General features: G+C 37.5%; 1 protein-coding gene across 5 annotated transcripts in view; it reads right to left on the reverse strand.

Annotated features, from left to right (window-relative positions):
* The window catches only part of LOC138982854 (furin-like protease kpc-1), a gene marked incomplete at its 5' end in the record, with an annotated part of 381,789 nt that overhangs the window by 350,870 nt on the left and 15,400 nt on the right, over window positions 1–15,519 (reverse strand). For 4 of the 5 annotated variants that reach the window (XR_011460992.1, XM_070356258.1, XM_070356243.1 and 1 more), the window contains 1 exon segment: window positions 10,310–10,438. Coding sequence is in view for 4 of the 5 variants with exons in the window: in XM_070356258.1 (XP_070212359.1) it covers window positions 10,310–10,438 (129 nt within the window). 5 annotated transcript variants of the gene reach the window in all.

Genomic DNA, 15,519 nt, shown 5'->3' on the forward strand with positions numbered 1-15,519 from the left:
GATCGCGATAGTCAAACATCGGAGCCGAAGGAAGACACCCCCCTCCCTCACCTCCACGCGTAACTTTGTCTCAAGCTGGGCGACATCATTCCCGTGGGTGTCGCATGACCCAGAGAGGAAACTTATGTTTTGCACCTCATGTCAGCACACAGGGAAGTCCAACACTTTTACCGTTGGCTGTTCGAACTTTCGCAAATCGATCATCAAGAAACCAAAGACCATGCGAGTGTGCAAGTGCCATCTCTCCAGAGAGACAAGGAGATAGTTGAAACCCGACAGCTGACAAAGCAAGACAAGAAGGGCAAAGCCCATACGACTCACATGCTTGACCTTGACCTTTACATGACCTTGACCTTCAGGGTCAAGGTCAAATAACTAAACCTAGCAATGACATCATTCACTAAGAACTGCTTTACACATTTTTCCTACCAAAATACATGTGACCTTGACCCAAGGTCAAGGTCATCCAGGTCATGCAACACAAAACTGTTAATTCAAGACATAGGAAGTACAATGGTGCTTATTGGCTCTTTCTACCATGAGATATGGTCACTTTTAGTGGTTCACTACCTTATTTTGGTCACATTTCATAAGGGTCAAAGTGACCTTGACCTTGATCATATGTGACCAAATGTGTCTCATGATGAAAGCATAACATGTGCCCCACATAATTTTTAAGTTTGAAACAGTTATCTTCCATAGTTCAGGGTCAAGGTCACTTCAAAATATGTATACAATCCAACTTTGAAGAGCTCCTGTGACCTTGACCTTGAAGCAAGGTAAACCAAACTGGTATCAAAAGATGGGGCTTACTTTGCCCTATATATCATATATAGGTGAGGTATTCAATCTCAAAAACTTCAGAGAAAATGGGAAAAATGTGAAAAATAGCTGTTTTTTAGACAACATTTATGGCCCCTGCGACCTTGACCTTGAAGCAAGGTCAAGATGCTATGTATGTTTTTTGGGGCCTTGTCATCATACACCATCTTGCCAAATTTGGTACTGATAGACTGAATAGTGTCCAAGAAATATCCAACGTTAAAGTTTTCCGGACGGACGGACGACTCGGGTGAGTACATAGACTCACTTTTGCTTCGCATGTGAGTCAAAAAGGGGGCAGAAACACTGCACTGACTCGATGTAATTTATTTTATATTTTCTGTTACCTTTTTGCCAAAAAAAGTATTTTTGTTCTTTTACCCTCGTGCCAAGAAACTAGTCAAGTTTAATTATATTTACGTTTTGTTACGGGAAAACAATGTCCTATTGATTTGTTTTTGTTCGGGACAAATGTCCTATCACTTTTACATTGGCCAGGACATTTGTCCTATGCTACCTCTCATGGATGTTAGGCCCTGTATATATACGCCTGTTACATAATGAGCAAGGACCTCTTTGGCTGTATTTGTGCTGCAAGTGAATGGTTGGAATGTTTGTGCTTTCATATTCATCTTCTTATGCATTCAGTTTTACAGTCTGCTGCTGAAACCAGTAACCTGCTTCATTTTAATCTGTTAACAAGTTTAGATTCCTCTGCAAGAAATGGTAGAAAATCCACAACATTTTGCTCAATCATTTAAAGGACCCTTCAGAAGTATGAAAACTCAAAGCATTTAAATGATTTTTTCTTCTTTTCAATGTGTGCAACTGGCTACATCATGATTCATTTATTAAAAAGGACTGACAATACATCTACAGCTTCTTAGCAGTGCCAGTATTTGATGATGAATAGCATATACAGTACAGGAAACAACGAACAAACCAACATTTAGGCGGTATGGTCAAATTGCAGTTTATTCAAAGTAATTTATTGCCTTGAGTGGAGACCAGTACAGCTTTGCTGGAACATGTTAACACATAACAAAAAATCAAACAAATATAAATGTCACAAATTATGAAAATAGAATGAATCAAAAACAAACTCCTCCCTCCCTATGAAAAAAGATTGCAAACCTATACGTGGAACTGAACCGTTTCTGTGTCTGATTAACAAACCCAGTACTCCACTTTGGTCACACACTTATTCCTCTTTGTTCCCTTCCAATAAACCACTGAGAGAGATGCAAAAAGACACTGATACAGTATATAAAGTAAGAAATGCAACAATCTAAATAATGAACATGAGACGGAGGAGGGAGTTAGGGGACTAATTGAGGTAATAAGGTGGAAGACACAATAAAAACCTAGAAAAGGTGTGCTTTTGATTCTTTCTGTAATGAAAATTAAACGTTGTTAAAGTTTAAAGCAGTACCTAACATCAGAAGGCTGAAACTGACACACTCTGTGTGAAATATTTTGATTTAAACTCATACATGCACAACAATTTCTTTAAACAAAATTGCAACTGAAAGAAATAATGAATCAGAATCAAGGCAATGTTCAGCTAGTTCCTATAATGACAGAACTATTCTGTCACCCTCCTGAAAAAGGCTAACAATAATTCAAGTGCAAACAAACCAAAAGTATTCTTGCAATAGGATAACACAATTTGACGTGTGTACTAGTAAATCTGTTACAATTCAATCCTTTGTTGGGAAAAACACTTATGTGAATAAACAATTTTTCACAAATATTAGCAACCAGAGGAAAAAAAGTTGGGAAAAAGGCAGATCTTAACATTAACAAAAACAACATGATTTCAAGAGTTTTAACATGAATATAGTATGTATTAAAAAAAATCAGTATTACATAATACATAGACTAGCTGTCTGTCTGCCTTATAGACAATTTAACTGATTAAATGTGTTAAAGCTTTACACATAAATGGACTTTGATTCCATATTATGATCCTCTATAACAAAAGTGCATATGGATCAGTGAAAGTGCATTAATTTGCGCCTACAAATATACACTCTGGCACTGACGGAAATTTACTTACATTTTTCTTTGTAAGAAATGCACTTGCATTGGTTAAACAGTTAAGTGTAATGTCACTGACAGGTTAACCATGGTAAATTTGCACTTCTGCTGGTGAAAGTACAATTTCACTAATGAAAGTACACATACACTGGCCCCTGAGACATTTGCGTTGCTTCCAACATCTTAAACAATTCGAACAGACACTCACTGCCACTCATACATGTATTTTATAATATTCAATATAATGCACTTCAATTGCAATTACCCAAACTGTGACTCTGGTTACTGTGCTCATGATACAAGTTATTATTGCCAAGTTTTCATGCATTATATTTCATCCATGAGTGTTTGAAATGGATTACACTATTTTAACAATAAATTAGATTTGATATGATCGAATTACAGTTTGTGTTTCTGACCACATACAACTCCCCGCTAGCTTAGTTAGAGGGAAACTAAGAACACTTTCAGATAACGTTCATTTACTTTTCTTTGACAAAGAACTTAACAATTAGCCTGTGTCACAGTCAAAACAACAAGAATTTAAAAATTGGGAGAAAAAGAATAAAATCATGAATTCCTAGCTCAGACTGGTTTAAAAGCACTGATCCAGCAGTACATGACAATCAAATCACAAAAGAAAGAAAAATTACATGTTAACACTGTAAAACAAGAGAAAGATTCATGTGTTGTTATACAATAAAAAGTAATTTGATGCTTTAACAGTGCACTTCATAAGAGCTGAATTATTGGAGACAGAAAAGACTCTTCAGTACAAAAGCTGATTTGAAGATTCGATCAACATATCTGCGACAGCTGGAAACATTTCAGGTACAGCATTTAGAGGTCAGTTTTAAATCAGATCAGAAATGCCCGGTACAACATGAAATGGTAGAAACGAGAAAACACTACCATGAATCTGTTAAATAGGTTTGAAGATTAATAAGATAATTGAACCACACTGAGTTCACTGAAGAGCTCATGTTTGGAGCAATAATCATTACTGGTTGATACAATTCAATATAAATGGCGCATGATCAATTAGAGTAAAAACAAGTTATCAACAGTGGAACACCCCTTCTAAGACTTCTCCTTTTTCAGACTTTGCTTTTTCTGATTTTAAATCTAAGGCTTCGCCTTTTTCAGACTTTGCTTTTTCTGATTTTAAATCTAAGGCTTCGCCTTTTTCAGACTTTGCTTTTTCTGATTTTAAATCTAAGGCTTCGCCTTTTTCAGACTTTGCTTTTTCTGATTTTTGGCTCACGAAGTGTAGCCTATGTGATGCTAACTTTTGTCTGTCTGTGCGTGCGTGCGTATGTATGTATGTATGTATGTATGTATGTATGTATGTATGTATGTATGTATGTATGTATGTATGTATGTATGTATGTATGTATGTATGTATGTATGTATGTATGTATGTATGTATGTATGTATGTATGTATGTATGTATGTATGTATGTATGTATGTATGTATGTATGTATGTATGTATGTATGTATGTATGTATGTATGTATGTATGTATGTATGTATGTATGTATGTATGTATGTATGTATGTATGTATGTATGTATGTATGTATGTATGTATGTATGTATGTATGTATGTATGTATGTATGTATGTATGTATGTATGTATGTATGTATGTATGTATGTATGTATGTATGTATGTATGTATGTATGTATGTATGTATGTATGTATGTCTGTGGTAGAAACTTTAACATTTGAAGACGTCATATTACATTGACGTCACATTATGACGTACGAGGGTTAGACGTCACACGATGGAATTACTGAAAGTCTCGGTGATTGTTATTTTGAGCGGGCCGAGACTATTTGGCAGTCGTGTCCATGTAAGTAGGCTACATGCAGACAGACAGATCTAGATCTAGTGTCTCGCTTTCTTGCACAGTTTCACCTATGCTCTTTCTGTGTGTGTGTGTTTGACGGAGTTAGAGTTTGTGTTACTGTTTGTCGATTTCTTACGTGAGCCTTGAAGGCTTCGCCTCTTGTAAATCTAAGGCTTCGCCTTTTTCAGACTTTGCTTTTTCTGATTTTAAATCTAAGGCTTCACCTTTTTCAGACTTTGCTTTTTCTGATTTTCTTATCATAAACCTTTGTAAATTGTACCTCCACAATTAGACTGGTACCTCAATCTTTTCAAAGACCTTTTCTCATATTTGTTGGAGGTCTTAAAAGGGGGGTTCCACTGTATTACAGAAGAGATGAGACCTGCAGATAATTGCTATAGAATTTAGACATGTTCACTCAGTTCTGGATTTTAGGTGCACAAGAGAAGCGACTGTCAGAGTTGGCAGTAAGCCAAGGAAGTATACCTGACTGAACGGGAAAACCACCCTTGAAACCTGGCGTACATAGCAATAAACGTCAGTCAATCATTTTATACATTACCCCTGCAAATCCAATTTCATACTTCAAAGTCGTAACACATAATCTTGTTTCAAAACTGACAGAACATCTGCTAATCCACATTCAAGTATTAAATGTTTTTATCCACATTTTCCTTCTAAATATTAAAGCGCTCTTATAAATCTGATTTGCTTTTCACACAGGGTGCTATATATGTATTATAATTTCTTTGCGGAGGAAAAGGGAAAAACAGTCAACAATTAATGCACCATGAAGACTTCTTAATTTACATTGCAGAGTTTACATTAAATGATGGCTTTCGTGAATTAATTTGTCTTCCTCTAATGAACAATTTCATGTTTATGATCAATCCCTTCCCTTGAAAAAAGAAAATGTAAAAGAAAAGCACAAAACTGCATCACATCGTACGTGGAACCAGGAAGTAACAATACAGCTGCCAATTTTGCCTGGATGGTTTTAAAGCAAACAGAAGTGATTAAAACAACCAAACATTAACAATCAGAATTGATGCAGCAGCAGTTTGTGTTGTTTTAATGAACCAATTCCCTTTCTAAGCTTTGAAAAAAGTATTCTGACTGTAACAGTCACCCATTAAACTGCACAGACCAAATAGCCATTTCCGGATATAACTGTCAGGATTTTGAAGCTGTGTGGCACAGTAAGGGCCCCTTTTACTGTCCCAAGCTTTTTGTTGCGAGGAAAATCAACAAGCATACTGTTGATCTGCTTAGTTTAACATGCCATCACAATGATAATTATCTGATGTGTATTTAATGCAGTGTGCACCTCGAAATTACCCTTTTCTTTTGAAAACATGCACATCGGAGCCACGAATCACCGCTGATTGCTTGTCAATCAATGGCAGTGATCAAGCATGTGTGGTTTCAAGCCAAAGCCATGTGACAGTGAAGTAGGTCAAAACACGCTGTCAGCGATCACTGCTGGCTAGCAATCATAGCCTGAAAGAAGTGCATGTGAACTCTGAAGAGTATATGTGACCCTCCACCACAAAATGAGTCGCATGTCACCTTTGCATGATTTTCATATTTTTACATTTTCCTAAAGAGTTTTTTATGCTCTATCCAGTGGTGAAAACCGTTTTAGAAAAGAGCAAAAACTGTTTGAGTTATAAGCCTGTGACTAAGGTGCTCCTCCCACTGTTACCATACACTCCTCGGACTTTTATTAAGCCTGGCGCAGAACCGCGCGAGGTGACATGCGACTCATTTCGTGGTGGAGGGTCACATATTTTCAAAAGAAAAGGGTACCATATTAAGCGCACACTGCATAACAATGCATCAGCCGGTCAGGGGCGAGATATACATTTACTTCTCTTCACAATGAAAAGCTAATGGGTCAGTTAACAGGCTCTTACTCTGACACACCACTTACAAATCCTGACAGTTATTTCTGAACAATATTGTGTATTGTTTTACAAATTGCATAGAAGTTGGTTTTTTTCATGGTATTTGTGCACAATTCTAGCTTTTTCAAACTGTATTGTTTCAAACTTTGAGAAAAATGATTAGTGTATGAAGACGTGACAAACATGAACTTGTATTATCAAAGACGATTATATATCCCCCAAAATAGTAATTTCCACAACTGCATGCCATACAGAGCTAGAGCTATCTCAGATCTGAATGTTTCACAGCAAAAAGCAGTCAGAAGAAAAAGTGGAATCAATCTACATGTAACTGAGAGATAAAACAGTCACCAGGAAAACAAAAAATATTGAACTACATTTATACTGTACATTCACTGCCCTCCTTGTCATCCACATTGCACAAATTCCCTGAATTACAAATGCCAAGGCTAAAGCATGATGACAGAACATAAAAGGTACATAAATATTAAATCTAAAAAAGAAAAATTCATGTTTTGGCGCAAGCAATTCATATTTTACAGTACTGTATAATTGTTCAAACGAGAAAATGTGTAAGGACTAATAAAGCTATCACTATCAGACATCTCCAAGTATGGAAGTTTCAATCCGGAAACACTCGGAAATCACATTATTTAAATACCCCATGTGCATAATGTAACGAGCCTACGCGTAAGTAGGGGGTAGTGGGGGTGTTCAACTGAAAAAATAAGTAGTCTCTCCATGCCACAGAGAGGGGGGGTGGGGGGGGGGGGGGGTGGCGGCAGAAGGGGGAGGGGGGGATCTGATAAAAGCAACTCAAGTAAAATAAACTCAAAAGTAAAAAAGATGTGACAAAAATTATGCATAAAAGAACATTATGAAACTATGTAACATTACAATCGCAATAAATTATCTCAGTATATATAAATGAACACAATGTGCAAGAGCACGCAATATATAACACACTTGCCCATGGATTCAAATTCTTTCAGCTCGTGAACAGAATTGAAATACAAAATCTTGCATGACTTTTGTTCATATATACACACCACCGTACCCTATTTTGCCATGATAATATGTACACCACGGTCTTTCATAACCACCACTCACAGTTACGCATCCACCCCTGATAACAAAAAAATGAAAAGAACTGCAATGTGCGTTTTTTCCACTTTACCACCACAGCAAAATGTAGCAGCATCATCAAAGGCGAAAGTTATATCATCCTAACAATGACTCTAAGACGGTACTTGATCCTTTTTCTCAGTAAAACTGATGCTTGCAATTACCGATAAGTATCAAATATTTATATGCATTGATGTCTACACTGTGAAAACACAGGCTATTAAAATAAAATATCAATTACCAAATTGCTTGAATATTACAGCAGATCGAGTTGTTGAAAACCATTTTTTCGTGGACTTTAGATTAAAAAAATGCACATGAATTCATATCCTAGGAAATTGAGCGAAGGGTTCGGTAAAATATCATACATTTTCTGTCTTCTGCAGTAGATTAGGCCCAACTTTTGTTTTATATCCTCCTTTCTTTTTCCACTTGGAAAAGCAAGCTACAATTACTAGCACTCCTTTAAATGCAGAAGTAGAAACTTATAATAACACCAATGCATCTGTTTACTTTGCTGAAACAAATGAGATCAGAGTTTTTCAGAGGGAATAGCTACAATAAAACAGAAGATCACCCGGATCAACTTCCAGGCTGGGGCCTGGTCTACATCAAAAATATTTTCATGAGAAAATAGTCATCTATATTTTTTTTTACTACAATTTTGCTTTCTCTCCAAAGTGATAATTACGTCTTTACAAGCAGGTGTTTCATTGCTACGCGCGCATCAAAAACATTCTCACAGGGAAAATATAAGATCCTCTCTGTTCTTGTGATTCTAATTTTGCTGTTTCACTACAGTGATTGATATGTGCCCCATGCGATTGCCTCATTGCAAAAGTGTGTGCCTGTTAGCCATTTTGACAAATGAATTTCAGACATCCACACAGCTACATAAGAGTCACACAAGGGAAAATGTGTTAGTTTTATTAAATTAAGCATTATATATTTGCAAAGCTTATAATTCTGTTCTATTCTTTCAACTGCAACTTAAAGGTCCACTCTGCCTCGTGAAAAGAGTTTGGCTCACCGTCTCAGATCTGACCAGGCTTTAACATTGGATAAGACCATCCCTCCACTTGATCACATACCAAATATCAACACAGCGACTGCTTGCTGTGGTGAGTTGGAATTTTTTTTAGGAATCTAACTCCAGAAAAAAGCACCAATGCTTTTTCCGAAATTAATTCTTTAAAAAATACCATTGTGCCCAGAGACAATCCGAGTTGTTCATTTTTACATTTAGTCAAGTTTTGACTAAATGTTTTAACGTAGAGGGGGGAATCGAGACGAGGGTCGTGGTGTGTGTGTGTGTGTGTGTGTGTGTGTGTGTATGTGTGTGTGTGTGTGTGTGTGTGTGTGTGTGTCTGTAAGTGTGTGTGTCTGCGTCTGTCTGTAAGTGTGTGTGTGTAGAGCGATTCAGACTAAACTACTGGACCGATTTTTATGAAATTTTACATGAGAGTTCCTGGGAATGATATCCCCGGACGTTTTTTTCTTTTTTTCGATAAATACATTTGATGACGTCATATCCGGCTTTTTGTAAAAGTTGAGGCGGCACTGTCACACCCTCAAATTTTGCAATTTTGGCCCAGCAATCTTCGACGAAGCCGGACTTCGGTATTGCATTTCAGCTTGGTGGCTTAAAATTAATTAATGACTTTGGTCATTAAAAATCTCAAAATTGTAAAAAAAAATAATTGTTTTTAAAACGATCCAAATTTACGTTTATCTTATTCTTCATCATTTTCTGATTCCAAAAACATATAAATATGTTATATTCAAATTAAAAACAAGCTCTGAAAATTAAAAATATAAAAATTATTATTAAAATAAAATTTCCGAAATCGATTTAAAAACAATTTCATCTTATTCCTTGTGGGTTCCTGATTCCAAAAACATATAGATGTGATATGTTTGGATTAAAAACACGCTCAGAAAGTTAAAAAGAATAGAGATAAAGAAAAGCGTGCTATCCTTCTCAGCGCAACTACTACCCCGCTCTTTTTGTCAATTTCACTGCCTGTGCATCGAGCGGTGGACTGACGATGCTACGAGTATACGCTCTTGCTGTAAAAATGCAGTGAGTTCAGTTTCATTCTGTTAGTTCGACAGCTTGACTAAATGTTATAATTTCGCCTTACGCGACTTGTTGGTATTGCAACCAAGTGGACGGGTCTTATCCCATGTAAAAGCCAGACCAGATCCAAGACGGTGAGGTGAACAGTTTTCATGAGGCTGAGTGCAGGCCTTTAAAAAGTGGTCCATGCTTCACAGTGAATACAGAAGCTGATGACCTCACCATGCAATTCAATGATTTTTCCCCTGAACTTTATCGAAACCTTTGGTGAAAGGGTCACATTTTGAGAGCCTGAACTGCTGGGTTCTGTGACATAAACATCTCGGCATAAAGCATAGCACAATTAACTAGCTGCTGCATGAATAACAAAATGTCTTCTCAACAGAGCGTATGAAAGATCATGATAATAATATCACCTTGACGAAGCGTCTGGAATGTTCAGGAAATGCGAAGGTAGTTAAGAAGGAGGCAGAAAAGCAACAGACCTATACAGATGCCATTCGATGGGACGCCAGCACAGGTGTATGTGCGGGTTGTGGGTGGCTGTGTCGAATTCTGTTTCAGCGGATGCTTATCTGTTCCTGTAACAACAAGTGTCCATTCCTTCAGCTCCGCTGCAACACATTAAAAAACGGAGGAAATCAAGCCAACTGCCAGCTGATCAGTGCTAACGGAAAGTTAAGTCCAACCTGCATGTCTATAAATGACCAGCCAAGAGTCGTTATAGACAGGTTGTTGTAATGGGAAGGTGAATTATGCAGAAAAAACCCTCATCAGAGATGCTTCGGGGTGATCGTTGTGGGCAGGTGGTCGTTATCAGGAGGTGGGTCACCAGGGCAGGTTTGACTGTACAACTAAATCAAAGCCATGTAAGTGCCGTCTTCTAGAAGCCAGGCTGTTACTGTAAGCAAGCTGCAGGAGTGCATGAAGCCAAAGCAAGCCACCTATGCTACTTGATTAGTAGTATTACAGACGTTTTATCATCATGTCATTCAAACTAAACTGAAATCAATATCATCCTGTATGCATGTGCCACGTAACTGAATAATTTAAACTTAAAGTCATTCGGAGAAGCCCTACATGCATTCCTAGTATGCGGTTTTATCTAAAAGTCTATATACTTCAACACCTTTCATTTAATATGTAAGCCTTACCATTCATGGAAACAGTGGAGTTGGTTATAAAATGCATGGTCTCCTTTGTGTATTAAGCGTAAGATGTCTGACAGGGTGTCCTTTGTTCTTTTTTTCATTCCCCCTCTCTTTTATTTTTCTTTCCTGTAATTTTCATTCAGTCTTTCTCTCCGTCACCTCACAAGCAGACATACACGCACGTACGTATGCAGTTGCACCATTCATACTTCTAAAAACGAACTGGCGAAACTCAAAAAGTGATCAAACGAAAGTGCTAAAAAAACAAAACAATGCTGACAAGCCAAAATGGTGCAGACGTTTCACATACTCTTCAACTTAAGCCTCACACCTTCTTGCAGGCTTGTGCACGCCTAGTATAAATTATAAAAAGTTTTGATTAGACAGTTCTGATATATATTCAAATGCCAGGGGTGTGTTGGAAACACGTGCTCCTGTCCATGACTGTTTTCCCCACACACCCCTCTCTAGTGATTGGCCCTTCCAATGTTTGCCAGAGGTTTTGGCAAGGATATATATTCCCTCTTCCCCAGCCCATGCAAACCCCACGGAGTTATTTCCGAAAAGCGTCTATTGGTCCTCAGAGGATGTTAATTTTAAAAGAACAAACAAACAAAACCTAGACCAGGAGAAACAAGAAGGGCAAAGCCCATACGACTCACATGCTTTACACATTTTTCCTACCAAAATACATGTGACCTTGACCCAAGGTCAAGGTCATCCAAGGTCATGCAACACAAAGCTGTTAATTCAAGACATAGGAAGTACAATGGTGCTTATTGGCTCTTTCTACCATGAGATATGGTCACTTTTAGTGGTTCACTACCTTATTTTGGTCACATTTCATAAGGGTCAAAGTGACCTTGACCTTGATCATATGTGACCAAATGTGTCTCATGATGAAAGCATAACATGTGCCCCACATAATTTTTAAGTTTGAAACAGTTATCTTCCATAGTTCAGGGTCAAGGTCACTTCAAAATATGTATACAATCCAACTTTGAAGAGCTCCTGTGACCTTGACCTTGAAGCAAGGTAAACCAAACTGGTATCAAAAGATGGGGCTTACTTTGCCCTATATATCATATATAGGTGAGGTATTGAATCTCAAAAACTTCAGAGAAAATGGGAAAAATGTGAAAAATAGCTGTTTTTTAGGCAACATTTATGGCCCCTGCGACCTTGACCTTGAAGCAAGGTCAAGATGCTATGTATGTTTTTTGGGGCCTTGTCATCATACACCATCTTGCCAAATTTGGTACTGATAGACTGAATAGTGTCCAAGAAATATCCAACGTTAAAGTTTTCCGGACGGACGGACGGACGTCCGGACGGACGTCCGGACGGACGTCCGGACGGACGGACGGACGGACGGACGACTCGGGTGAGTACATAGACTCACTTTTGCTTCGCATGTGAGTCAAAAAGGAACATATGTTTTGCTAACATTTTCAAGTTATAATCAGATATGTTATGCAAATTGTACCACCCAATCTACCAGCCATCCTTCTCAGGTAATGGTGATTAAGAATGCACATCGCTGTCTAAAACAACCTTTCACTTGCAATCAGTATAGTATACTTAACAAGTATCAACTCTCTGCAGTTAAATTCTGGAAATAATTTGCACTGATTTAAGGATCTGATTTGTGACTTTAAAAGTGCAACCTATGAGTCAACAATACTGGGACGTTTAGTGACGGTACTATGTTGTGTCATAAAGCAAAAGATGACAATAATGGGAACATAAAAAATGAAGTGCTAAAAATGGAAAGAAACAATCTCAGGACTATATACTTGTTCATTCAGAATTAACACACACACAGGTGAGGATACAGCGTGAAAAACAAATTTTATTTCAACATTTGGAATGTAACACTTCAACAGACCAACACAACAGTTTGAAAATACAACATCAATTCATAACAACATCTCCACTTACAAAGGGGGTACAAACTGCTTGAACACACGTACTGTGCCAGGAATGGGGCAGTCACTCTCAGAGCATAATTATGGCTATACAATTCTACTAAACAGCCATCACATTTGGACATACATGTACTGTATTTGGAAATCAATTTATGCGACATTAAGTCAGATCACAGATTAATCTGCTAGGTCCTATTAACTCATGAAACAAACCACCTGCCACAAAAAAGAATCAAGTCAAAAAGATTCAGCTTTGTCATCACAATTCTGTTGAATATTCCATTACATCATTACAATACTTCAAACGAAAATGAGCTAGATTCACACAAAAAAGGCATTTTACTGAAGTTTTCCTTGTCTCTCAAATTCAGACAATTTCAGGGAATTTTTTTCTTTGTTGCTGTCAGGTCACAGACAATTTCAAGGAACATTTTTTCAGGTGATATAATCTAATATTGGAATAAGAATTTAGTTAAAACGTCCACAAGACTGAGTTTATGGCCCTTCTTTAGAAAGTGCTCCATCACTTTGTTTTTTTATTTTTGTTATTCGGTTTTTTTCTCCAAATCTGCTTAATTATTCAGCATAAAGCATATTATTAAAGGTTACCTTTCCTTTTTGCATAAACAATCATGTATACCACCACAGATCTCTACAGAATTATGCATGGGATGAGTCTAAACGTATCCTTTCACCTATAGACACATACAAAATTAACAGCCTGGCTTTTTTTTCTGTTCTTTTTTGCAGAGTTAATTTTGAAACTGATGCTGCACATGTCAACCAATGATATTAATCCATTTAGAAATGAATTACCACTATGCACAGGATGCAGACATATTTTCAGTGTGTTCCCAAGTAGAACGATGCTCTTAATTATCCCATGCAAAAGCCTGAAAAGATCGGCGGTGGTGCACACACATGCATGCAGATAACTTGCACAGGAATGAAGGTATCTTGACAGAGGACGTACAATACATGCCATTCCAGCAGCCACAACTTCATCCAAAGTTAATGTACACAATTCAATCACATTTTCTCGCCAGTACAGTTTCATCTTGTGACTTATACTTCATGCTATCCAGTGACATGTACAACCAGTTACAAAGGAGTTAAAGGAGCCATTATCCTTTTTATTGTCAAGAATTCACGAATAAACCTCCTTAGATCTGGCCAGGATTTAACACGGGATTAGAGCATCCTTACTCTTGGACACATAACCTACAATCAACAGTCTTTAACTGCTCTCCCTGCAGAGTGGCAATTTTTTGGGCAAATTCATTTTGTAAATGCATGACACCTATAGGTGTCAATGTCCAAATTAAATTCCATGTATTCCTCCTGCGTACAGGAAGCAGCCAGAGTGTTGATGTTTGGTATGTATCCGAATGGGAGGACACACGCAGTGCATGTAAACTCCATCATGGGCAGATCTGAAGTGGTGTACGCTTCATTGCTTACATGAGAAGGAAAGTTTCTGTAACTCTACCTGTCAAGTGTCTGAATTCGGATACACAGGACAAAAGGTAAGATGATGGCAAATGTCTGACTCAATCTGACACAGGTAATTAAGGCAGGCACAAAGTATAATGCATAGATGGTACGCGATGGGGCCAGAAACAAAGACAGGCAGACTAACAACATAAACAATGCAACCAAATACACCGAAACACATGCATGATGCAGATTGGCTGCTAGAAAAGCACTAAAGTCAACTGGGCCGATGAAATCTGCAGAAACTATAATTGGACATTACGCTGGTGCGTCTTTTGATGAGGCCTACTTTTCATATGGGGTGAGTCAAACTAACCAACTTTTAGTCAGGCCGAATCGATCAGTTCTACCTTTGAAAACCTACAACAAATCGTCCAGTACAATCGATCAGGGGTAACTATGCACCAAAAGCTTTCTCTCTTTGGCATTTATATACATGTATCTAACCGCAGAAATGAAGCAAATTTAGACAGATAAAACAAAAGCTGTCTCTAGAGAAAATCATGGCAGCTGCGAAAGCTACACCTTACCTACGGACATGTCAAATTGTAACTATTACTGAAAGAAAATTAAACGTTCACTGAAAGTAATGTAATATAATCCTTGAAAGAACAAAAAAATCATTCAGAACATATATATAAAGGGGAGAAAATATCTAGGTTCTGCTTCAAATGAAAAATGGGTCAAAAGATAGTAATATTAAACAAAAGCAGATTAGTGTTAACAAACAACAAAAAGTGGTTACAGCTCAGATGAGCTAACCAATCAGAAGACAACGAGAATAGGAACAACAGAAAACCAGTCAATGTGGATGGAGACAAATTACACCAAATGTCAAGGCTGCATCAAGCATTTAAGAACACTGAGCCAGTTCAGAGATGAACGATTCAATCATTAACAAGTCTCAGAACACAGAAACAAACCAATCACAAATGCAGAAGCAGTGCAGGGAGGGTAAACAAAGCCAATCAAAAGGAAACAAATGAAAATGAAACAAAGCACAACATCGAAAATAAGGCAGTGAGGGCTGGAGCTACTGATGTTTCATACGCAGCTATGCAGAGAGTGAACACACATGTACATTAATAAAAAAAATAATAAAAAAGAAGAAGAGACGGGCCA

Source organism: Littorina saxatilis, linkage group LG1, assembly GCF_037325665.1.
Source record: "Littorina saxatilis isolate snail1 linkage group LG1, US_GU_Lsax_2.0, whole genome shotgun sequence".
Taxonomy (NCBI): domain Eukaryota; kingdom Metazoa; phylum Mollusca; class Gastropoda; order Littorinimorpha; family Littorinidae; genus Littorina; species Littorina saxatilis.